This window comes from Cottoperca gobio, chromosome 5 (assembly GCF_900634415.1).
Source record: "Cottoperca gobio chromosome 5, fCotGob3.1, whole genome shotgun sequence".
NCBI classification, from domain to species: domain Eukaryota; kingdom Metazoa; phylum Chordata; class Actinopteri; order Perciformes; family Bovichtidae; genus Cottoperca; species Cottoperca gobio.
In genome coordinates this window covers 15,386,447-15,412,587 of record NC_041359.1, presented here as the reverse complement: position 1 = coordinate 15,412,587, position 26,141 = coordinate 15,386,447, and the positions used below count along the sequence as shown (strand labels likewise).

Genomic DNA, 26,141 nt, shown 5'->3' with positions numbered 1-26,141 from the left:
GGGATCCTTTACATGTGTGTGAAACAGCACTGTCATGCAATACACAATTTCCATCTGTCCCACTGTGCAGCACGTGAGGACTTCTCAGTTTTAACTTCACTTAAGTGTGCAACCTTAAATAAAGGGATGCAGACTTCACAGTGCCGTTATCAACCAACAGCCATGTTATAAGGAGGCAAACCTCCCTCGCTTTCTGTTTATTTTTCATGGTCATTAACAGTTAATTACAGAGCAGAAGAGTTATTGTGCAACCCTGAGCGTCTCTCAGTACACCTCCTCCCTTCATCATGTCATCATAAATGCCCATGTGGATCTGTGGTAATCCTTGAAATGGCTTTGTACCGTGGCCATCTTGTGCTCAACGAACCAGCGCAGCAGAAACGTTTGCATATTGAAGCTGATGCACACGAGGAGAGACGATTCTCACACACATCTCCGGTTTCATTTTTCTGAAAGTCCTTAAAATAATCACATAAAGCTCCAATTTGCATCGACCCATAAAAGCATTTTAATGTGTTTAGGTCTGCAGCGTTTACAACAAGGGTTCTCTCAGAGGTTCAGGAGCGTTACTCCTCTATTATCTGTGTGTTATAATCTCTTTAGTCTTATAGTGTTTAAAATAGAAGGGTAAATGGGCCAAGAGAGGGGACACGTAGGACCCTAAGGCAGTGACTAACATGTTCATTTATAGTGGCAACTGAAAACAATGTTTCTGTTTCTAGCCATGCATGGATAAAAAACGTTGTTGGTTACAAGGTCGGAACTAATGAGTATTTTCTATTAAATGTCAAATAAATCTTATTTTAGTAGACCAACAGTTCCAAACCTACAGATATTCAGTTTGCAAAGACAAATGGGAAAAACAGCAAAATCCCACTCTGTTTTGATTTAAATTGATTATTCAATTATCAAAGTAGCTGCCAATTAATTTGCTCAATCTATGATTTAATTGATCCACCAATTGTTTTAGCTCTAGCTTGTTAGCTTTGAAAAATGACAATGTCAGACAATTGCAATATGATGCAATGCAATTCTCAAAATCCAGCATTTTCTTTTTATGTATCAGACCCCGACACAGACAACTCATACTGTCCTACAAGAACAAGAACCACAGATGATAGTCACCAGAGTATCAATATAGCAACAGCAACTGTTATTTTATCCATTGTCACCACTCCTATTCTCAAACTGTGCTACAGTAAATATCTGATTACACATTGTGATACTGTATGTGACCTGATCTATGCTTTATGCTACCTTAAAAAAGAAACAAACATGTGCACGCACTTCTCTACTGTTGCCGTGGGACACATTGTAATCAAGCATCCAGTTGCTAATTTCGACTTGGAGACGTAGGGGTGGGTTCTCAGGGGGTTTGGGAAGAGGAAGACAGGAAGCTACTGTAGCTGTTATTCTGAACTGGTGAGATTTATGTAACAGCCAATGTGTAGGATTTAGCATTAGATAGGAGAGAAATGATTATACACAATGACTTTAGTCTTCTTTTTTCCCACAAGATATCATCAACTGGAATCTTGACAAAACATTTAAACTATTTCCTGCCAATAAATAATCCTGGCACATTAACTCGCTGTTAACAAAATAAAATAAATAGGTTCCATATGAGTCATTGGCTTTAAGACTCATAGCGGACACTCTGCTGTTTTTGTGTACATGAACAAGACTGTCATCGCATATCCTTTTATTTTTAGACATTTTTTTAGATAGATAGAGAGAGACAGACAGACAGACAGACAGACAGACAGACAGACAGACAGACAGACAGATAGACAGATAGATAGAGAGACAGACAGATGAAGCATGCCGTAAAAGCCCTACATCTGGTAATCGTGCATCAGTAGCAGTGATGGTGTCTGCCCCAAAGCCATCAGCACAACACCACAGCATGGGTCTCTGTCTGACACTCCCACACACCAACACACACACACACACACACACACACACACACACACACACACACACACACACACACACACACACACACACACACACACACACACACAAGTTGTTGATGACACTGTAATCTGAGCTGTCCATATGGGAAAATATTGATTCACACATTCTGGTCTCTCAGTGCTTTCTCTGTGAAGGATGCTCTTAATGCCCTCTTCCATGTCTTAACGGCTTCACCTGACAATTCATCATTATGAATTTTAATATGATAGGCTCTTAATAAAACAGATGGTTGCCGACACATGCTTCCTGGTCCAGGACTGAGCTGCAGCAGTTCATCAATTACGTTTGTTGGTGAACACCTTCATAAGTTCTTAGTAGCTAACAAGCCAATAGCTAACAAGTGATAAATTAAGTAGCACTATTCAAACATAAGAAAAGTCTTAAGTAGTCAAGACTTTAGTATTGTGTAAAGCTAGCGCTGTCCAATCCAAAGCAATCCAGTATCTAAACAGGACTTCACTGTAGCTTATTACGCTTTTACTGTAGCATCACAAGCTGTAGGCCAAGTATGAATTCAAAAACAGTTTTAAAAGTGACACATGATATATTAAACTTAACTTCCAATCCTATGTAGATATGTAGGTAGAGTTGTTTTAATTTCTTTATTAATTAATTAAGTGCAGTTTAGAAATAGTGGGGAATGTATGTCATTATGCTAACCTAGCTAAGGTTTTCAAAATGTTATTAGCACAACATTTTGTAATTTGAGGTATACTGTATTATTTATGTGAAATGTAATTTTAAATATCTCAAGGATATATCATTATTATTATTATTATTAAGCACCATGATCGATATTTCTTTGTATTATTCACACCTGGCAGGTACAGGGTTTGAATAATTAGTTTGAACTTGTCTGTGTGATGCAATCTGTTTAAATGTAGTCATGCTTACTTTTCCGCTTGAGTGGAAACTAGGCTAAATTTGAATTTTTGAACATCTGGTGCAACTGGCTCCTGGACTGGTTGCACAATAACTAACAACACGATCAGAGAATATGATGCCATTGAATCCCATTGCAGTCAAAATTTTTGCTGCAATTTCAAATATTATTAATACAAATAATTGTTCCAAAGATACATTATAAATTAGGCCGAGTCAGGCACCTTGAGTCTCTTGCAAACAGCTTCGAGCATCCATAAGTCGATCGATCTTACCTGATGCAAGCGTTCCCTTCAAGCCCAACATGCCTCCAAGTCCCAAAAAAGCTTTCTCTTTTTAGCCCAATCCATATTGTGTGTGTGTGTGTGTGAGAGAGAGAGCGAGAGAGAGTGAATTTATATATTCACAACAACAAAGATGTGGACTGGACCATTCACTAACATTTGTACAACTGTTTTCCATCTACTCTACTAAAATCGTGTGTAGGTCAAACCTCTTAACTCCTCTGCTCTTCTCTCTAAACAGCATGAGTGCTTTCCAGCAGTGTTTAGTGCTGCATAGTCACAATGTTCATGCTCCTACACATTATCAACCTGGACTGTACGAGTTCTTAAAACTGGCCGCCCACAAAAACGTACTACCTATATCTCTGTTTCTTTTTTTAAGACACTGTTGTGCTTTGGTTTAATATGAAATAAAATAGCCTATTATGAAACGAGTGCTGCTTCTACTGAGAATCAAAACCAAATTCTGCAGCTCTTTGCAGGTTTAGATGGTTTGAGCTCGTTGTTTTGAGTTGGCAGACAACTTCACAAAGGACGACCACATTCTCTGTGTATTATTCTACAAACGCTCCGTATCATATTATCTATTTTGTTTGGTGAATAGTTCTATGATCGAGAGCTTTGAAAGGAGAATTGAGCGTCAGCATCAATACAGATAACAAGTACTCAACTGTGGATGTTTAAAACAGTTTTTACTGCTCTGATATTATTTTATTAACTGGCCCCGTGCTCTTCATTTCTGTCAGACAAGCTGCCAGCTTGCAGGGATATCTCTGTCCACAGGACTCGTAAACTGAACTAATGTCCATGCATCAATATCACAACTCCTCTTAAGTCTTACCCCAACATCCTACTTCATACATAAAGACATTAAACTATGGACAAAAGGTTATGATCTCTAAGTAGTTCCCTGGGACATTTAATCAAACTGTAAAAGAAAAAGACATCCTAGCACTCCTAGTAGTTACACTGATTACAGCAATAACCCATAACAACACCTGTGATGGCTTTACTCTCTCCCTCCATCTATATCTTTAACAGAAACTCACTGGGTAAAGACGGCCTCCAGATCACTTTCTTTTCTTTTTCTTTTACTGAGTCAGCTAGAATCTCATAAAGTGTGTTACGCCTTCATTTGATAAAAAAGCAAAAGTTATGGCTCCATATCGACTGAAAACTCAGACAGGATCACAAGAGGCCAAGAGGCCGGCTCACAAGTAGTTATATAGAGTTTTATGAGAGACATACTTTGTCTGTGTCTCGCTCATTTCACCCTAGGTAAATGACATTGTTAAAGGAGAAAAGTGTAAGTTAGAAGAACAAAAAAGAACAACAAAAGGGTGACAGGCATGATAACTGCAGAGAAGGGGAAGTGTTTCAATCCGCTAACCCTAACCTGGAGGACAGCTTGTCCTGAAGTGGACTCCAAACGGAGGTAGAACTGTAAGGATTAGCTGGATCTGAATATAGTATTTCAACATAAATCAATTAACTTCACGCACTGAATTCCTGGATAAAGCTCCTCTGTAATCTTCTCTCCGAGCATAAGGAGCTTTCCGACAACACATTAATTCTGCCCTCTGCCAGGTCCAGCTATAGTGACAGGGGCGAAAGAATATTACCACAGCTTTTTTTTCCCCCCATCTATTTTATAAAATATGGGAACACGCTATCCTGGAAATTCGCTCAATCCTTGTTATATAACCCTTAATATCATACTTCAAATTACAATCACCGTTTTAAGTTTCTGTGAGCCTTAGTGGAATCTTAACAGAAATGATCAGCGTGTAGCAGCAGTCGTCAATTCTCAAATAAACAGTCTGCTAGTGAAAGTGCACTGCATGCAGCATGTGCCGCTCTGAGACTGATGGAGTCTTATTTGATGTCCTCCTACAGCTCTCGACATAACCAGACAGCCTCATCATCTACCCACATGCTATTTCACTTTTTTTGGATGTGAACCAGAGTAGCGCAGTCATTAAAATCTGATTCTGTGCAGCCTCTCCGGGTAAACAGGTGTGATTCCAAGAAGATAGAAAACAACCACACTCCATATGGCACACTCGTGTCATCACAGGTGGACGTGCAGCTAGGTCACTTGTACTTAGTTTGGGGGGGTTGGAGAGGTGCCCTTTGACCATCTGGGCTCAATCCTGTCCCCCTGTAGAGTACAATCACAGGTCTTTGTGAGTCCAGCCCATTACAAGGCAACCTTTTCCCTGCTGGTTGAAGATTAGGTTTGTGGTTTATTACAAAAGGAAGGTGTGTTGAATACACATAGATGTAAATGTGATCTATGTTGAATGTATGTTGCCTACATGCTACACCACATACATAGATGAGTTGAACTTTTAAAAGATTTTTAGGGAAATTTAGGCAGCAGCTGGGGAAACGCGTGTAAGTGATCTTTCCTTTTGCTCTGAGCATACATGTGCTTTTAATCCCTTCAGAAATATAGGAAAAAACTTGTGCTGCTTTGTTTACACAACTGTCTATCAAATCCCTCCATTCAATCATCACATGGGCAGAAGAAGTAGCAGCTAACTCTTACACATTCAGATATTAATAGACGGGTAACATATTACAGGTTTTTTATTGAGTTTTGTATTGATATTTGTATACTTAGAACGTTTGTTCTGGAATAAGAAGAACCACTGAGTTAAGTTAGAATTTAGTGTCAGGGAAAATGGCAGGATGAAAGGTTGTTCACTGGTTTCATACATAAAGATTTCACTGACAAACAGCCTCAAATCCATTTGAGACTCTTTCCCACCTTCCTCACAACAAGAACACCAAGTCAGAGTTAACATGAAGGCCAGACTGCCTACATATCACGTCTACTCCACATTTAGCACATTACTATCTCATTGAGCTGGCATGAGTGGCTTAGATCAGTGATTGCTGCTATACAATAGATCATTTTGTTAAATAGGCTAACATTAAGTCCCCAGTGTGAATCTGCCAGTTAGATGTCCCACTGTTTTGGTTACATCAAAATAGTGTTAAATACTCATGTTCAGAAATATTAAGCTAAAGTCCAAGGCAGAAAGAATAACTAACAATGAAGACCAGAACACACTCACATGCCACCCGACAGAGGGTGGGGAAAACTGCTCCGTCACGGGGACGGAGCTGCCATCCATGGAGGACCTCTACACACTGCGGTGTAGGAAGAAGGCACACAGGATCATTAAAGAACCCCGTCACCCCGGCAACAAACTGTTTTGTCTGCAGACGGTAGCGCAGCATCAAGAACAAGGCCAAGACCACCAGACTCAGGGACACTTTTATCCCACAGGCCATAAGACTGTTGAACTGCTGAGCTCTGTGAAGTGTCACTACTTGTGTTTATAGTACACAAAACTGTTTATTCCACATATTTATATATTATGAAAGTATACAGTATTTAATTTACTCTACAGTATTTGTAATTTTACATTGTTTTATCTTATTATATTTAACATGTATATATTTTTTACTAATTCCTACATTTTGCTTGCACCATTATGTCTCTTGCACTATTTTATTGCAGCATTGTATTTCTTTATTTCTTTTTTATGTCTTAGGCATATTGTATGTTGCCAACAACTACGCTGTAGCTTTTGTGAATATGATAATAAAGATAATAAATCTTTGAATCTTGACATGCCTGCACGCGCATATTTGCACGTGCAAATACAACACATGCACGTTAAACACATACACAATTGCAGCTCTAGCACTGTTATGTTAAACTCATGCTCAACGACAGTCATGCCTGTAAGAAAGACCAACTTGGAAATATTCAAGCTGCTTCCAGAACTAGATTCAGTTTCAGTCGTGAATGCTTTTGTTATTATATACTCTGCTGTTGCATTGCCTTTTCCAATCCATAAAACTAACGTTAAACCATTTAAAATATGTTTGCACTGCTCAGAAGAAAGTCAAATTGACCAGGGGAAAAAAAAACATGTTTGAATACTTTGAGGCGAGTGGGAAATAGTTGAGTCAGCATCCAACAGCGGCCAAGAACAAGACAAGTCTGAGTCAGAATAGGCAGAAGTGACAGGCACGTCCAAAATGTCAGTCACATTTCAAGTTGAGTCCAGACTCAAATACTGCAGCCGTGACAGCATGGACAGATGGGGGGGAAGAATGAGCGGTGGACCCTCTTTGATCCCTCTGTGTCTCCAACTCTATGTGAGTTGTGCATGTACTCCATTACCTGCGAGTACCCATCAGTGAACACAGCAGGCTACACATGTCGGCTTCATTACATTTTGTCTCAAATTCTGTAAAGCAACCGGTGCTCGTATGCTGGAACTCAACCTGGCCCCCATGCTTGTTGTTTATCAATTGTTTTTGTGGTAATTTGATTGAAGCCCAAAAGTGACCCATGTTGATAATAAAGATTAGATATGACAAAGGGGGACGCTCTAAGGTAGGGCCTCTTAAGGGTCAGTTCATCCAAATCATACATTAACATTTTGGTATCTAATTATGCGGACGGTTTTAGATTTATTTTCGCAGGCTTTGAGGCATTCACTGCTAAGACTTCTGCAGCCACACCCAACACAATGGAGGAAAGAGGGACCATTGCAATGGAGGAAAAATTATACTAGCATTGCACTTTTCCTAATTGACACAGGCTGAGGTGTCTCTGGCCACACTTTGCCGTATTGGACAAACAGTCTTTCCCTGACAAGAGCATTAAACTACCAGTGTAACTTACGTTCCCAGCACTTCTTTGAAGTCATAATGTTCTTTGATGTCTGATGTCTTCTTTTTCCATCCATTTCCATCCTCTCCAAGAGGCATCCTACAATGCTGATCGGATTCGCCACACTACAGCTGTGGGGTAAAGAGAACAGAATGCATTTTTTTTTATAAAATAAATAAATAAAAGTATTTTATATATATATATATATATATATATATATATATATATATATATATATATATATATATATATATACACTGATTGGACCAGTGAATGAAAATAAGTGTTTAAGATATACATTCCCTCAAAAGGACAACACAATTGTATATCATGTTGTAGTTTAACCACTTTCTGATGCGGTCTCTATTACAAACATCATTCCAGCACACAGTGTTTGAAGACTGGAAATATGACACCACAATCGATAGGCACTCTTGCACTGTATATTGTACTTAATTAGGAGTCTTTAGACGGCAAGATATATTCTGCCTCAGTATCAGTTTAATATGTCAATTACAGTTTGGCTGACTGCATAAAACCTTCAGCCATTAAATAAACCATTGATTTTCATGAAGTGTTCTGGTTATTGCAGTTTGATTGGACTTGATGGAAAGACGACAAGTTAGTAGTTTCTTCATATATGCATGATGACTGATGAATAAGCTTAAATGTCGAATCCAAATCAAATTAAACACTGAAGCTGCAGGCCTGGTCACTTCTTAGTTTTAAAGACTAAACATATTAATTCAGAGAGTAAACTTTTAGAAGGCTGCAAAAAAAAGTGAATGTTAATGACACTTGAATAAGGACAAAAACATTAATACGAAATAGATCAAGGCAAAAATAAACTTGCACACTGAAAGCTACAACCCACAACAACTACAGTCTACTTTGTTGACAACCGACTGGACAACAATAAATAGCAACAAATAACAGAAAGGAGGGCAAACAGTGCAGCCGACACAGTCGCCAGGAAGGGACCATGTACCGTCGCAAAAAATACGCATGGTCAGTAGAGGCCATATACTGTATACCAGCTGGGGGACCTGTGCTATATTTAACATCTAAAGCTTTAAACAACAAGGCTTCTCTGAAGAAAACCCTACACATACAAGAGCTCAGCTGAAATGGAAACTGTATTCCACTGAGAAACATTGGATAACCTGCTCTGCATTAAGGCTGCAGGGCGTGAATGGAAGCAGGGGGTTGAATGGGAATTCAAACGTTTTGCCGGTGCGATAAATCTAGAATACTGAAAATGAGTCCGATTTTCGTGGTGGTGATCATGCAAGTACAGGCTACAGATAGAAAAGGCGGGTGTGGGTGTGCGAAGCGTACTGCAGCGCTCAAGGGTATGGCAGTCAAAGGAAGGCAGCATCTTTGGGTTAAACTAGGAGGCTGCAGATATGCTACATGCAGGCGCACAAAAAAAAAAAAAAGCTTTACAAGTTGTATTGCCGAAAGAAAAACTACACGATTGATGATGGATTTCAGTGAATATATGACTGGAAAAAACACATACCTAAATGGCGATCTGTGGCTGTGATGTGTTCTCCTTGCCTGTGGGAGCGATGTGGTTGCTGTGCTTGTGCGCAGCGCTGGGTCCGCTCAGACTTCTCCTGACGTCAAGAAAACCAGACGTCTGTGGACGTAGTGCAGCATAAAATCACTCACTGTTCTCTTAACAACGTGATCTGCGATTCACCTTATGATAGTCGAGTCTGTTATATGTGAACAGTTTTTTCGTACATCTGCTTGTTGTTTCCTGAAAGCTTCTCGCAGCGCAGTCGGAAACGCTCCTGCTGAGTATGCAGGGTATGCAGACAATTTTAGAGGCTTTGCATAGCATGCATAACGTGTCACTGTGAATAATGTATCACACAGCACTGACAAGGCACACACAAGCGGCCTGCAAGTTTTTATATTCCTTATGGAAATATGCCAGAAGGGTGTGCGTTTTAATAGGCCTAACGTACCTACACGTGCAGGGAATTAAAACTCTGATTTTCCACTAATATTGAGGCAACGCCCTGCTTCACTCTCTCACAGCATCAACACTGTCACACTGGGACCCAAAGACCACCTGGACATTTGTTGTCACAGGTCCCAGGGCCATCAGAGGTGACAAAATACAACAATTAAGACAAAAAAATACCAAACATTCACCATTTCTCTGACAGTCATACTAAAAGTTTAACAATCAGTTCAAAGGAAGATTTATCGCTGAACTATCTGTGTTGCAACACATTGTAAGATGTTCATGCTATTTTGACTTTTTTTTTCTTTATAAGGATCTATTATCATCCACATACTGTCTATAACAAGTTGTTATCCCACAGAGGACAACTTTATTTTAATGTACATTTTGTACGTTCTTTGTGTTCTCTTTTATTTTTCGGGTAGATGCATGTTGAAGAACAGTATTACATCATGCTGTAAACAGAGCAGATCCTTTTTACCCTATCCCCAAACCACCCAACCCCTCATCCCACTCTCCCAGCAGACAACCAAAGACAGTGAACTTAGATTTTGATTTATTCATTAATTGTGCTCATCTCTAATGGATGCATTTGTAGACAATTAAGTTGCATAAATAAAGCGATTTTAAATGACACTTGAACATGAAACTTTATATTCATGGAATATACAAACAATATAAACACTTCAAATGAGCCCCATTAACTAAACATGTTTCAGCCACTAATCAGCATGCACACACACACAAGTATATGCGCTGGTAACACAGCTGTCTGATAATTAACAAACCCTGCTTTGCAGGAATAAAAATGTAGCGAGCACTCAACATTTAGCTAACTTCACTCCCCCAGCTCCAGTCATCAAACCTGAACAATCAACTACATGCTTTATGTAGATGTAAAAAGACACTATTACTTTTACTAATTAGACTACAACTAATAGTAGATCACTGTGTGATCTAAACTCTATTAAATACATTTTACTTAGTATTTTACTATCTCCTGTGAACTATCACATAAATATAAATACATGTCTCATTATAACACAAGTCATTTATAACATTGCTGTCTAAAATAATGTTGGGGGAATGACCGCACACTTATAAAGTGCGATATGATCATCATTAACACACATAACACTTTTTTTTATGTATATCAACATGTTTATGTCGCAGCTAGCAGTTTTTAGAAGTGCTATATAAATAAAGGTTATTTTGTTGTCATTCTTGTTTATGTTGTTGTTATAGTATTAGTACTTTAATAATAATATAATAATAAGCTTTATTTGTATAGCACCTTTCATACAAGAATTGCAGCCCAAAGTGCTTCACAGCAAAAACATAACAATTAGTACAAGATGACAGAGTAAGAGCATTTACAGTACAATAATCACAGTGTAGATGTAACTGAGTCTGAAGTACCATTATAACAAATAGCAGAATTAAAATAGTATAAAATAGCAGATAAAATAGCAGAATTAAAATAATATAAAATAGCAGAATTAAAATAATATAATACAGCAGAATTAAAATTGTATAATAATAGCTGAATTAAAATAGCAGATAACGCGTTATGGTTTCCCCAATTGTTAGAGTTGTGTTAAACTTTAAGACTTCTCTGGTCGATACTTTACTTCCCTTTGTCCCCGTTGTACAAAGTAAGTTAAAACACAATCGTCACTGTGAGTCCCAGATTTCGTTTATGGTAAAATCCAGATACAACCGTTATTAAACACACTGGTTTAACCTTTTCAGTCTAAGGCAATACCTGACTACTAGTCTTCTCTGCTGTGACTAGTATGTGTCTGTCAGATATCCCTTAGGCTAAAGGAGTTCAATATTTGACTACTCGTCTTCTCTGCTGTGACTCGTATGAAATACCTTTGTCAAATATTTCTTAGGTCAAAGGACTTCAATATTTAACTACTCCTCTGCTCTGCTGTGAGAAGTATGAAATATCTCTGTCAAAGATCCACCCTTGCTTCCCCTTCTCCTTTCCTTACTTTAAATGATGATGAAACCATTTCTTCACTTGATTTTTTCATCAATGCCAAGCAGGTCCATCAAGAAGCAAACAACACAAAACCCACAAATTAAGCTAAAACGCATTATAGTAAAATATATAAAATATCACCATTAAAAGGCTAAAGTAAGGAGATATAAAATATCACTATTAAAAGGCTAAAGTAAGGAGATATAAAATATCACTATTAAAATGCTAAAGTAAAGAGATATAAAATATCACTATTAAAATGCTAAAGTAAGAGATATAAAATATCACCATTAAAAGGCTAAAGTAAGAGATATACAATATCACCATTAAAAGGCTAAAGTAAAGAGATATGTTTTTAGCTTACTTTAGAAGATATTGAGCGAGCTTGCCTCCCTAATGTCTGCAGGTAAAGTGTTCCATAGCTTTGGTGCATAATTGCTAAAGGCTGCATCCCCAATTGTCTTTTGGATGTTTCTGGGAACATTTAATAAACCAGTAGTGGATGATCGTAATGTTCTTGGGGGCACATAGTTTATTAGAGTTGGCAGTGTAACTTGGTGCGGTTCCATTTAGGGCTTTGTATACAAGAAGGAGGACCTTAAAGTAAATTCTAAAAGTTACTGGAAGCCAGTGTAGAGCGGCTAACACTGGACTGATGTGGTCTCTCCTCTTGGTTCTAGTCAGCAGCCTCGCTGCAGCGTTTTGGATGAGCTGAAGTCTCTCCGTTGTTTTTTTTGGGAGGCCGGTAAAGAGTCCATTACAGTAATCGAGTCGGCTTGAGATAAAAGCATGGATTAGTTTTTCATGCATCCTTTTGATTTATAAATTGTCTGATTTTAGCTATATTTCTAAGGTGGAAGAATGATGTTTTTGTCACCTTGTTTATGTGGGAATTTAAAGCTTAGATCTGAGTCTATGATAACACCAAGACTTGTAACTTCAGGTTTATTCAAAGGAGTAAGTTTCCCAATGTTATTCAGCATCATCTCTCTTTTTTTTACAGGACCTACTAGTAGGATTTCAGTTTTGTTCTCATTGAATTTTAAGATATTATTGCTCATCCATTTATTTATTGCTGACAGACAGGTGGTGATGGAGTTAATAGCTGGAGTATCATTTGGTTCAGCAGAGATGTACAGCTGTGTGTCATCCGCGTAGCTATGGAAGCACACATCGTGTTCTCTAATGATGTCCCCCAGTGGTAGCATGTATAGGGAGAACAGTAATGGACCGAGGCAGCTCCCTTGTGGAACTCCAAAGTGGGCATCATGCTTCTCTGACACATGATCTCCTTTACAAATATTCATACTTTTAAATTCTGCCTCAGAAAACATACCGTCTAGAAAACTAGGAGCTCTCTCTCTTGCAGGCCTACTAATATTAATATTACAGTAACACATTCATTTATATTGTTAATTGTGTATCTACTACTGTGTATCTGTAGCTGTTATATACTACTGGGTGCATTACTACTCCTACACTGAAGGGGGCAGCACTGCCTCGAGGCGCTTTCCCTCTCTACACAAACACAATACAACCTCAACATCCGGACATAAGTTTTCAAACAACATTAGCTAGCCAGCTAGCTGTTACACATTTACTTTGCTCAGGGAACTACGTCAAAATCTGGGTAGTTTTGGGTAAGATTTGATTTTTAAAGTCTTTTTTATGTTTATGTATACCATCCTGCGCGTATCTTCTGATACATTTATAATATTTTGGTGGCTGTGTTGTTAGGAAAGCGGCAAGCAAGCAAGGATAACATGCTAAAAGCCGTTCGCTTTGTTTCATACATCCAAGCGCTGCTAACGCTAACCGGTTGAGTTTACTCTTGTTCCACTTTTACCTTTGTTGTAAATAGCGAGATTAACGACCAATGTTCAATTTAACCTGAGTTAATTAAGCGTGTTAATTGGGCCAAAATCTACAGTAACCTTTACCTCTTTTTCTTTTGTAGCTAGCGGGCTAGCCTGTTGTTAAACCAGCCAGCGATGTCAGCTAGCTCCAAGAGGAGAAGAGCCACTTCACCCTCCAGCAGTGTCAGTGGAGGGGGTGACCTCGATGATACCTCCTCTTCTACACCTGGAAGTGGCAGAAAAAGAAGAAGAACCTCCAATGTTCCTCCTGTAGATACGGTAAATGCACTTCATTTGCTGTATGATTTATTTGCACCAGGCGGTTATGAGGTCTTAACCCATTTGTGCTCAAAGACTATATTTAGCCTAGTATGATAAAGATACAATCATGTGACACCTTCTCTTATTTAACGTGTGCATTAGTAAACTGTTCACTTGTGGGATTTTGTTATACTTGTTCCCTCCAGATTGCTGTATGCCATGAGCTATTCAATGCCGTCAGGGATCGCAAGGATAACCGAGGGAGGCAACTTTGTGAAGCTTTCCTAAGGGTACCAAAGAGGAGGTATTGTTACATAAATGCAAGAATAAAGTTTAACATTGGCTTTATAAAAAAATGTGGGTGGACCTGTCCAAGATAGCCCTTGCAGTTAATGTGTATACCAACTATCATACACTTGAATGTCATATTGAGATTTGACAGAATGGTGGGTGGGTCTCAGACATGTAGAGATTACAGTGATGCCTGATCCCCCTTGTTCTCTTTCAGGAATCAGCCTGATTATTATGAAGCGGTGTCCCAGCCAATTGATATGACAAAAATTCAGTCTAAACTGAAGTCTGAAGATTATAATGCTGTGGAACAGCTTACTGCAGATTTCCAGCTCATGTTCAACAATGCAAAATCATTCTACAAGGTAGGTTGAAAAAAAAAAAAAAAAGGATCTGGTACAGTATTTCTGTCACTAATAATACAATTGTTCTGTTAAGCCATATTTTCACTATTAAAACAATATTACTTTTCCTGTTCAACAATTCAGAGTGACACTGAGGAGTATCAATCTGCATGCAAGTTGTGGGAGGTGTATTTGCAAACACGGAATGAGTTTCTGCAAAATGGGGACGGAGATGAAGATGACGAAGATGGTGATGAGATGATGGATAATCCAGGAATGTCAACTGAAGATGAGGTAAATAATTTTCCTCATTCAATGTCATTTCCTTGCTTGCTTGCTTGTATAGCTTGTATAAGTTATTAACATCCTTTAAAAATGTTTGAGGTGTTTTTCTATTAAGTCGATTTAATAAGCTTTTAATGGAAATGTGTGTTTTTGATGTAACAAACATCAAGGACCAAAGAAATAATTTATTTGTATTTATCTTTTAGACCTCAACTGGCAATTTGAAGGAGGTGTTTGAGCAACTCTTGGAGGCCATAGTGTCGCACGCTGATCCCGCAGGGCGTCTGATCAGTGACCTGTTCCAGAAGTTGCCTTCCAAAGTGGTAAGTCCTTGAAGAGTCTTTGGACTTGACATGGTGCCCTGATAATGTTACACATTCTTGACATTTACAGGCCTGTCTGTCTTTCCTAGCATTACCCAGACTACTATGCCGTTATAAAAGAGCCAATAGATCTGAGAGCCATCGCTCAAAGAATACAGGTAATGACTGATTGCTTTGTTTAGTGTCGCTCATGTTAAAATTCAGAAATTCACTGTTTTATTATAGCCAGCACTAACTTATATTATTTCCGTAGATTGGATACTATAAAAGTGTCAATGCGATGGCCAAGGACGTTGACCTGATGGCCAAAAATGCCAAAATGTACAATGAACCAGGATCTCAGGTTTTTAAGGTAACCTCTTTTTCATGAGTTTCTTTAAATTGTTATTAGATGTAACATCCCAAATATTAACAAATGTTCTCTTTTGTATAGGATGCTAATTCCATAAAGAAAGTCTTCATCCAGCGGAAGACTGAACTTGAACATGCTGAACCCACTAAATCTAGTCTTCGCATCAGGTATCGACAGTGTTTCGTGCATTACTTTAGTCTCAAATACAAATCAGAGAATTATTCCCTCACAGATAACACATATTTTTCAAGAGCTTCACGATGCATGTCTTGTGTCTTTACTGTTACTATTTAGAAATCGCAGGTCTGGCCAGGGGGATCGACTTTCTGGCGTCAGCGTAGCTCTTAACTATGGCTCAGAGAGTGAGGACGACCCTGTGCTCTCCGGTAAGTATCAGAGCTTTAGGCGGCAGAGAAATCTACCGTGTGTTGGAAAACTAACAGATCACCATGTAAATCTTTGCAGGCTCTGTGTGCTACGACGAGGGAGAGTCAGAGGCTGAGAGTCAGAGTTCTAGTATGGAGATGAGCAACCCCATCTTCCAGCTGTATGAAGCTGTGAGGGGCGCCAGGAACAACCAGGGCCAGGTCTTCTCTGAACCTTTCCAGCATCTTCCCTCTCGCAGGGAATATCCCGACTATTTTCAGCAGATCAAACTGCCTATCGCTCTGCAGCAGATCCGGTAAGGAGCGATCATTCAGTCGATATCATGTTCAAAGGCAGAATTACAGATTGTTAAAAAGTTAGTGATGGGTTTTAAGTGCATTTTTAATGACACCCGGCGGAGTGGTAGATGCTCCTTTTTTACCAACAAATGACAGTTTCAAAGAGAAATTCAAAACCTTTTGAACCTTTTGTCCATTTTTAAGGGCAAAGATGAAGAACTGTGAATATGAAAGTGTGGAGCAGATGGAGGCAGACCTCACTCTGATGTTTGAGAATGCGAAGCGCTACAACATGCCTAACTCAAGCATTTACAAACGGGCCTTTAGGCTTCAGCAGATCTTGCAGGTAAGGATATCTGTTGTTCTTTTTTTTCAAGTTATGCTGGAAGATGTTTTCACTCTAGTTAGGCCAGGAATTAATTAATTTAATTACAGGTCATTTTTTCATTAAATGAACCTTAATTAAAAACAGACTGAAGCATCTTGCAGAAATATCCCAGTGACTGTAATTGTCCACTGAGTCCGTTGATCTGTCTGTGGATACAGGCGAAAAAGAGGGAACTCCTGAGGAGAGACGATGAGGATGGAGACAGCATTCTGTCATCTGATGCAGGGAGCATCAAGAAGAAAAGGTACGAAGGCTTTTCTCTCCCTTTTTTCTCAAATTCTAGATCCATTGCTGTTTCTCTTGAAAATGAAGAAATCTGAAGTTTGCTTGCTAACAGCAAAACAGAATACAACACTAGTGAAGTCTTGTTTCACGTGTGTAGCCATCTAAGCTCATTAATATTCTACTTTTGATTATTTTTAAGCCACAAGAAAAATGTCAAAAAGAACCGAATGAAAACCTTGTATGCAGCAGTGACTGATGCTCGGGAGGCGGGCACCAGTCGCCGTCTTTGTGATCTGTTCATGGTCAAACCATCCAAGAAGGATTACCCCGACTACTATAAAGTCATCCTGGAACCGATGGACCTAAAGACTATTGAGCATAACATCCGCAGTGAACGCTACGCGACCGAGGAAGCTCTGATGGAAGAAATGAAGTTGATGTTCCGAAACGCCCGACATTACAACGAGGAGGGATCACAGGTAGACGGTGCATTAATTGTAAATCTGTTGCTATTGTTGAATGCAAAACAATCGTGAGCTACATTTTTCTGATGCTACCTATTTCTGGGGCGTTAACGTAGGTGTACAACGATGCTGATATCCTGGAGAAGATACTGAAGGACAAGCGTAAGGAGGTGGGACCTCTGCCTGAAGAAGAAGATGTGGGATCTCCCAAACTGAAACTAAGTGAGTTTGATCAGATCAGCATTTTTCTCCTTGTTCTAGTCCATTCACTAAAGATCGGATACACTTCAGATGCCAACATTTTTCCAAAATGTACCACAACTTTATAGAATTTCCATCAGATTTCATTATGGTATAAAAATAAACTTGCACATGCTGGAAACAACATCCAGCCAGCACGATGGCAACTGTGACAATAATGTCTACTGAGAGACTATTGGGTCTTTGCAGAGGTCTGCACTGTATTGAGTGTTCTCATGTTGCTGTTTGTACCACGGTGTCTAATATTAGTTTTGTTTTGTATCTAGGAAAGATTGGTGTTTCTCCAAAGAAGTCCAAATACCTCACTCCTCTCCAGCAGCGGTTGAGCGAGCTCTATGATGCTGTGCGAAACTTCACCGACCGCCGAGGTCGGCGTCTGAGCACGATTTTCCTTCGTCTGCCATCTCGCGCCGAGTTGCCTGACTACTATGCTACCATCAAGAGACCCCTCGATATGGAGCGCCTGCGAAGCCATATGGCGGGCGGCCGTTACCAAGATGTTGAAGCCCTGGTGGAGGACTTTTCTCTAATGTTCAACAATGCCTGCATTTACAACGAGCCGGAGTCTCTGATCTATCGCGATGCTCTAGTGTTGCATCGGGTGCTGCTGGAGACACGCAAGCAGCAGGAGGGAGGGGAGGACTCCGGGCCTCCCTCTGTGGGTCTCCTGGTGCGAGAGCTGATCAGGAATCTGTTTGTGTCCGTGCTGGGCCACCAAGATGAAGAGGGCCGATGCTACAGCGACTCGCTGGCTGAGATCCCCGCTTTGGATCCGGCCGCTCCTGAGAAGCCGCCGCTTAACTTTGATGTCATCAGGATGAACGTGGACCGTGGCCGCTACAGGAGACTGGACATCTTTCAGGAACACATGTTCGAAGTGCTGGAGAAGGCGAGGAGGCTACACAGGTATAGCAACTTATTTTGAAAAGGCTGCCATGTGGCTGTCAGTAAAGTGTTTGGTCTAGGGACAAAGAAATACAAACTAAAACCGTCAGATCATTTACTTTGCAGTGAAAGGTTTTCATGTGACTGGGCCATTAACCTGTCACACACGATTACATCACATTGCAATTTAGACCAATATCCGACTGCACAACTTTTTGAAAACGTTGTTTTGATCTTAGTAAGAGACTATTATGTTGTTGTGACAGTCCACGGTTTCAGTCAATATTAAATCAAATGATACAATTCAATATTTTTGCAATGTCTGTGCAGTGTGATGTACTTACAAATCACTTCTGTGCCCTTCAGATCATTTATTTTACTTTTACTGTTTACAAACATACGTCCAGTTGGTGGGTTGGGTCCAGATTTAGGAGTCAGCATTCAACATCGTTTAAAAGCTTTTAGTGTCGCTTGTGAAAATGTAATTATGCACTAGTATTTAATTAGTTGTAAACAGGATTTAACACTTATTTAATTCTTGCACTCCAACATACTTCAGCTAAAACGGTGTAATATTCTCTATTTAAAAGCCAAACTGTGTTCAAAATTGTTTACAGAATTCCTTTGTTTGCATCTGCAGGACTGACTCTGAGATTTTTGAGGATGCCGTGGAACTACAGCAGTTTTTCATCAAGATCAGGGATGAGCTGTGCAAGAATGGAGAGATTCTGCTGTCGACTTCACTCAACTACACGTCCAAACACCTGCACAACGATGTGGAGCAGGAAAAGAGGGAAAAAATTCCCAAAGAGATTGAGGAGGACAAACTAAAGACAGAGGAGGAGGAGAACAAAGGTGTGTGTGTGTGTGTGTGTGTGTCTCTCTCTATGTGTGTCTCTCTCTATGTGTGTCTCTCTCTATGTGTGTGTCTCTCTGTCTGTGTCTCTCTGTCTGTGTGTGTCTCTCTCTGTCTGTATGTATGTCTGTCTGTGTCTCTCTGTCTGTGTGTGTGTGTGTCTCTCTCTATGTGTGTCTCTCTGTCTGTGTCTCTCTGTCTGTGTGTGTCTCTCTCTGTCTGTATGTATGTCTGTCTGTGTCTCTCTGTCTGTGTGTGTGTGTGTCTCTCTCTATGTGTGTCTCTCTGTCTGTGTCTCTCTGTCTGTATGTCTGTGTGTGTCTGTCTATGTCTGTGTGTCTCTCTGTGTGTGTGTGTGTGTGTCTCTCTCTGTCTGTGTGTGTCTCTCTCTCTGTCTCTCTCTCTCTGTCTGTGTGTGTGTGTGTCTCTCTCTGTCTGTGTGTGTGTGTGTCTCTCTCTGTGTGTGTGTGTGTCTCTCTCTCTGTCTGTGTGTGTCTCTCTCTCTGTCTCTCTCTCTCTGTCTGTGTGTGTGTCTCTCTCTCTGTCTCTCTCTCTCTGTCTGTGTGTGTGTCTCTCTCTCTGTCTCTCTCTCTCTGTCTGTGTGTGTGTCTCTCTCTCTCTGTCTGTGTGTGTGTGTCTCTCTCTGTCTGTGTGTGTGTGTGTGTGTGTGTGTGTGTGTGTGTGTGTGTGTGTGTGTGTGTATGTCTCTCTCTCTGTCTGTCTGTATGTGGCATAGTTATGAAGATTTAATTTGTTAATTTGAAATCATTATATATTTCTTACCTAAAGAGGGTGAGAAAGCGAAGGACCTGCCTGGAGAGGCGTGGCACTCTGAGTCTGAGACAGAGCGCGTGTACAGACAGGACTTCAGCTTTGAAAACAGGACCTACCATGTGGGAGACTTTGTCCATGTGGAGCCGTCAGAGCCGAAACTGAAGCCACACATCGTCTGTATTGAACGCCTGTGGGAGGATGAAGCAGGTAAACACACACCAAGGTTTATTTAGGAGAAAAAAACATTGTACATTGGCCACAATTCACACATCAGTGTGCAAACGGTTTCATAGACGTACTGACGTAAACAATAACTGTACCTTTTTATGACCAACCCCAGTCAAAATCAATAGTTGCAAATATTATAAGAAAGAACCATGAACTGCTTTTTATTTTTATATATATATATATTTTTACGTACTTGCATTGATTATTTGTTATTGGCTTGTGTGAAAAGGTGGGAAGTGGCTCTATGGCTGCTGGTTCTACCGACCCAGTGAAACCTTCCACCTGGCAACACGCAAGTTTCTGGAAAAAGAAGTCTTCAAGAGCGACTACTATAACAAAGTGTCCATCAGTAAAGTTCTGGGGAAATGTGTGGTCCTGTTTGTGAAGGTAAGACCCTCTGCAGAAACTGAATAACATACAGAAAATAGTTTTTGTTTTAACACAAGAATCTGTTCATCCAATTTTTTATTTTATTTTTCTGGCATCTGCAGGATTATTTCAAAATGCAACCTGAGGGCTATAGAGCCGAGGATGTGTACATCTGCGAATCCCGCTACGCCGCCAGGAACAAGTCGTTCAAGAAGATCAAGATATGGGCCATGCCTGTGAGCGCTGTGAAATTGGTCCCTCGGGACGTGCCGTTGCCCGTCGTCCGTGTTGCTTCCATGTTCGCCAAGCCTGACCAGGACAAGCTGACAATTTCATATGCAGGCAGTGGCGGTTTTGTTGACAAGGTAAGATGACACAACACTGTATTTTCTAGGGTTAGAAGGACAGGGCAATAACTCATTTGAGATATATATTTTTAAAATGTATTTCTGACCTAAAGATGAGATGAATTACTTTACTTACTAAGAGGAATTTATAGTTCTTATGAGCTACAATTATCCTTTTCTGAGCCTTTTTACTTTTACTTTTATGGTCATTGAAGAAGCAAATAAAAGGACGCATCAAATTATGTCTACAGATAATGTTGGGATAGCAGACTTTAGCATCGAGCTACCTTTTGGCCTAATCCCAAAAGACCTCCACGATAAGGACGCTAGCCCTCCTAGTAAACTTCAATGTGAAGGATAAGGCTGGAGTCCAGGTGTAAAGGGGAACAAAAAGGAAATTGACAGTATATTGTCGCCCAGCAAGAGTCCTTGTCAGCCGGCCAACTACAGGGGATACTTTAGTTCACAGAGGTAGCAGGCATGTCTTATCAGAGGAGTATTTAGTTCCAAGTAAGTTTTGTTTGTCACGATATAAACAAACACCGGAGTCCTTTTGTGTTCATGTTTATTCGTTTAGGAGAGAGAGGATGTCCCTACGGAGATGAGTGGAGCAGAGCCCGGCTGTCAGCACTATGAACAGTTGCGGCACAACAACATGTGGTTTAAAGTGGGAGACTGTGTTAACATCCAGTCACATGGTCTGTCAAAGCCCCGGGTTGCCAGGTGGGTGAACGTTTTATTTTACATCCAGAGAAGGCTTCGTATTCAAACAGGGGTCTGGTGTGACATAATTATTATCGAGTTATTAACTATTGGCTGCATGTCTCCGTTGACTGGGCTGCAGGATAGAGAAGCTGTGGGTGAAGAACGGATCTGCTTTCTTCTTTGGACCCATCTTCATTAATCCCGAGGAAACGGAGCATGAACCTACAAAGATGTTCTACAAGAGAGAAGTGTTTCTGAGCCAGCTGGAGGAGACCTTGCCCATTACCTGTGTCATAGGTACTGCTTTGATTACTTGTGTTCACACATCACAGTAAGCCGGTTCATCCTTCATCAGGGTTCCTGCAGATCCTTAAAATGTCTTTAAAGGGCATCTGAAAATAAGGCTTTAATTTGTATTGAAATGTCTAAAATCAGTCAATATTCTTAAAAATGCTAAGACACGGGGAACTTTATGATTGATTTTATTTATTTCAAGGTTGCGTTGTAAAGGATAAACATAATTCACCGAATGCCTTCGCATGCTTGCAGATCCAGATAGCGGTCAAATTGCATCTACAATTGGTCTTATAACTAATTCATGGCATTAAAAGAAAAGTCTTAAATCAAACTTGCCTTAAAGAGTTAAAGGAAGATTAGATAAAAAGTTAGATAAGAACATTTATATCACTCGCATATATGTCCGTTGAAAGTAAGGCAACAGCCTGCCGCTGCCTAACCGGCATAACACCAGCGTTTGCACAGTTACACTAACTCCACTAGAAAGCAAATAAGCATATTTCCAGAATACATTTCTTTTGACATTAAAGCTACAATCAAGGCTTTGTGCCTTCACACTGAATTCTGACTTCTTCAGCAGTCTTATGAACAAACCTGTTTTATCCTTCCTCTCTGCTCTCCAGGCAAATGTATGGTGTCCTCCTTTAAGGACTACCTGTCATGCAGACCTACCGAGGTGTCTGAAGAGGATGTCATGCTGTGCGAGAGCCGCTACATTGACACAGAGAAGCAGATGAAAAAGTTCAAGGGTCTGAAACGCTTTTCATACTTGTCCAAAGTGGTGGAGGATGAGGTTTTCTATTTCAGGTCGGTCAGTCAAGCAGAGCACCGTTTCTGATTCAAAGCCGTTTCTTGCCCAGTTTGAGTTTATGTTTGTTTTCTCTTGTGCTGGAAATCTTACGTAGGAAATTGATAGTGCCACAGAAGGAAGCGTCACCCTTTTTGGACAAGAAGATCAGTGAGCTTGAGCTTAAACTGGCAGATATAGAGGATGATGATATAGAAGATATGGACGACGACATGGAGGCTCCACAGACGCCATCGATGCCTCAGATGCAAACCCCTATTGCAAGCGATGTGGACTCCACGCCATACACTCCCTCTCAGGTACCTCCGAAGGTCTTAACCCAAGAAGCACAAATCTTATGTGCAAAGGCTTCAAACCCCTGCTACTAAAAAAACAAAAATGCGTTTTTAACTTGCTGTCTTTTGTTTTTCATGAAGACCACTCCTAAAGTGAAGGGCTTATCCAAAAAGGAAGGGGCCAAGAGGAAGATCAACATGAGTGGCTATATCTTGTTCAGCAGTGAAATGCGAGCAGTCATCAAAGCTCGACACCCAGACTTCTCCTTCGGGGAGCTGAGTCGACTCGTGGGCACCGAGTGGAGGAACCTCGAGGCTACCAAGAAAGCAGAGTATGAAGGTGAGAAGAAGCAATTTGTGGGTGTGAAAGTTCTCTGAAGTGAACTGAAGTCAAGACAGGAATTATTTTTGTTTCAGAGCGTGCAGCCAAAATAGTGGATCAACAAGAGCGTGACAGACCACTCCAGAAGCAAGCGTCCCCTAGAGCAGGTACCCCCATAGGGGCACTGATGGGGGTGGTGCCTTCGCCTAGCACAATGGGAATGATAAACCAGACCATGACACCTGTGTCAGGTAACCCCTCTCAGAGGCAGCACGAGTGTTTGACAACAAGGCAGCAGGGAAATGAGGCTGGGCTGTTAAAAACCGTAAACCTCTTAATTTTCTAACCATTTGAAACTTATTTATCTCAAAACTACATTCTTCTTTTGCTGCTGTTTCATATTGTTTGTTTTTTTTAATTTATTTTTATTATCACTAGCTTCATATCTGAAAGTGCATGACATTGACGGCATGACAGATTTTTAACCATGAATAACTCATTTTTAAACTTCATTCATGCTTGTTTTGCCTGCTAACATTCTCAGACCCGTTGGTATTGTCTGCCCCTTTCGCACACTGAACCTTTAACACCACCAGGTCCAGTTATTCGGGTGAGGCAGAGGTTTTCGTTTTCCACACTTTGCTCTAATACCGCAAAAGTCAAAGTGTCAAGTCACACATGAGATTGCATGCATTGCGATTTTTCTTTTTGGTCAGCACAGCTGCACAACAAAAGAGTTACAAAGAAGTATACCGCAGAAGTTTACCCAGATGATTTGATTTAAATCAAATCACAGTTTAATCAAGTATATGATTAGCTTAGTGTGGCTATATAATACCATAATGAAGGTTTTATTTTTATGTTAACGACTTGCAAGCTTGTTGAATCTTCTGTTCCCGCTAGAGTTGTTGTTACACATTTGTCAATGTCTAAGTAGTCCTGAGAAAACGCATAGCATTGCCATAGCATTTGAGGCTTAAGGTGCATGTGTGAAAGGGGTCACTGTGTCCACTAGTAGTGCATGTTATTCTAGTCAGCTGCATGTCACTTATGCATGGATATGTTGTTGTCCTCTCCTTGCCCTCTTCCCCAAGGCATGATGGGAGCTTACGGCACACCTTACATGCCCATGCAGGGTCCCCATGAGGGCTTGTTGAGTGTGGCCCCAATGTCACCTCACCCTGCAGGGGGGCCTTTCCTGCCTCTTCACCATCTCCAGCAAGGTATGCCTGGGTACCCTGGCATGCCTCATCAGGGTAAGGGCCACTGTCCTAGCCACACCTGCTCAGTCACATCCAGTCGTTTCTCTCCTGCTGGAGGGGTTTACCTGGTCCACAGGCTGCGCTGCCTGATCTACTCACCGAGCAGTCGCAGCGCTCTGGTCTCCAACAACCTCTCTCGAATTACACTCACATGGCACACCAAAAACATACAGGATTCACACACATTTACAGATGTAATGTGTGTGTGAAAACACACCAAGCCACTAACATGAACATAAAGCAAACCAGCATGAGTTTACAACATGTACTAAATGTTCAGAAACTAAATAATGTCATTTAACAGGCATGATGGGCGCTGGTATGAATGGCATGGCAGGAAGCCCTGGTCAAGGAAACTATATGCAACAGGTGAGCCCCAGTTTAGAAAATACTACAGTTTTCAGAGTTCAACTTGTATACTGTATTGTATACTTGTCAGTCATGCAGCCACTTTTCAACGATTGATGTTACAAGCTGTATTAAAAATGTAATGGAAAACAAACGCCTTGTTATTATAATGACACGCATATTTATTTAACGTAGCATGTTATTTTTAGGATTCAACATTCAGCATATTGTCCACATGCTTAAAAAGTACAATATCATTGTTCGATTTTCAGCCCGGGATGTTCAGCCCAGGACCGCATGCTCCTCCACCGTATCCAGGACAGGGCCAGCTTGGCCAGCCCTCACATCTGCAGCCCACCACTCCCATGTTTGTGGCTCCACCACCAAAGACCCAGAGGGTGCTCCACTCAGAGGCCTACCTGAAGTACATTGAGGGCTTGAATTCAGATTCTAACTCCGTCAGCAAGTGGGATCAAACGCTCAAAGGTGGTGTTCTTTGCATTTGATGAGTAGTGTCTAGAAGTGTTCTTGTGGACAAAATATTAACCGTACTGAAACTTCATATTATATCACAGATTTCCTCCACATGATCTGTTTCGATTTAAGCATGCCTCTTGTTGTTGTGTGCTAAAAAATAGAAAGACATCATTCTGCACGCATAAGTGAACATAATGTTCCTGTTGAATAAGTACTTTAATCAAAAACCCTGTGTTTTGATCACAGCTCAAAGGCGTGATACTCATCTGACCAAAGAGCAGGAGAGCCGGCTGCCAGCTCACTGGCTGAAAAGCAAAGGAGCCCACACCACCATGGCGGATGCACTGTGGCGCCTGCGTGACTTGATGCTGAGAGACTCTCTGAACATATGTCAGGGATACAACGTGTAACCTTTAGGACTAACCACTATAACCAGCTCACCCACTGCTCTTATCCTCAGGCTAGAGTTTAAGGGAGGATCATAGACCATAGAAGCAATATTTTATAGTGAATCATGATCAATTTTATATTTATTAGCTAATATAATGAGCTTGATAGTTACTTGCGTGTGTGCATTTTCTTTTTTACACAACAGGATTAATTGTGCAGCAAAACCAGTTTTGTTTTATTGATCTACCAAAATAAAATTCAGAGTAACCTGTG

The 26,141-nt window shown here is 40.5% G+C and overlaps 2 protein-coding genes across 5 annotated transcripts in view; one reads left to right on the top strand and one right to left on the bottom strand.

The window, feature by feature from the left end:
- The window catches only part of camk1a (calcium/calmodulin-dependent protein kinase Ia), a 21,268-nt gene extending 7,414 nt beyond the window's left edge, over nucleotides 1-13,854 (bottom strand). Inside the window, exons 1-3 of the mRNA XM_029430866.1 lie at nucleotides 13,751-13,854; nucleotides 9,365-9,484; nucleotides 7,855-7,973 (exon numbers count right to left, since the gene is read on the bottom strand). Of these exons, the coding sequence (XP_029286726.1) occupies nucleotides 7,855-7,940 (86 nt within the window). The 5' untranslated portion in view covers nucleotides 7,941-7,973; nucleotides 9,365-9,484; nucleotides 13,751-13,854. The remainder of the gene's footprint in view (nucleotides 1-7,854; nucleotides 7,974-9,364; nucleotides 9,485-13,750) is intronic.
- pbrm1l (polybromo 1, like) lies at nucleotides 13,334-26,141 on the top strand. 4 transcript variants are annotated; one of them, XM_029430864.1, is made up of 30 exons: nucleotides 13,334-13,450; nucleotides 13,768-13,945; nucleotides 14,134-14,231; nucleotides 14,436-14,583; nucleotides 14,707-14,856; nucleotides 15,054-15,170; nucleotides 15,260-15,328; nucleotides 15,424-15,522; nucleotides 15,604-15,689; nucleotides 15,817-15,908; nucleotides 15,988-16,204; nucleotides 16,392-16,533; nucleotides 16,734-16,819; nucleotides 17,000-17,279; nucleotides 17,381-17,486; nucleotides 17,792-18,431; nucleotides 19,051-19,265; nucleotides 20,056-20,247; nucleotides 20,498-20,655; nucleotides 20,760-21,002; nucleotides 21,562-21,707; nucleotides 21,829-21,986; nucleotides 22,610-22,793; nucleotides 22,892-23,093; nucleotides 23,211-23,409; nucleotides 23,487-23,558; nucleotides 24,486-24,647; nucleotides 24,958-25,022; nucleotides 25,274-25,487; nucleotides 25,725-26,141. In XM_029430864.1, exons 2-30 carry the CDS (start codon nucleotides 13,802-13,804, stop codon nucleotides 25,886-25,888), a joined length of 4,848 nt encoding a protein of 1,615 aa, XP_029286724.1. In that variant the 5' UTR covers nucleotides 13,334-13,450; nucleotides 13,768-13,801; the 3' UTR covers nucleotides 25,889-26,141. The 4 variants fall into 4 exon arrangements, with proteins under 4 accessions (XP_029286724.1, XP_029286723.1, XP_029286722.1 ...); XM_029430863.1 differs by having other exon boundaries at nucleotides 23,487-23,642; nucleotides 24,486-24,614; XM_029430862.1 differs by having other exon boundaries at nucleotides 23,487-23,642.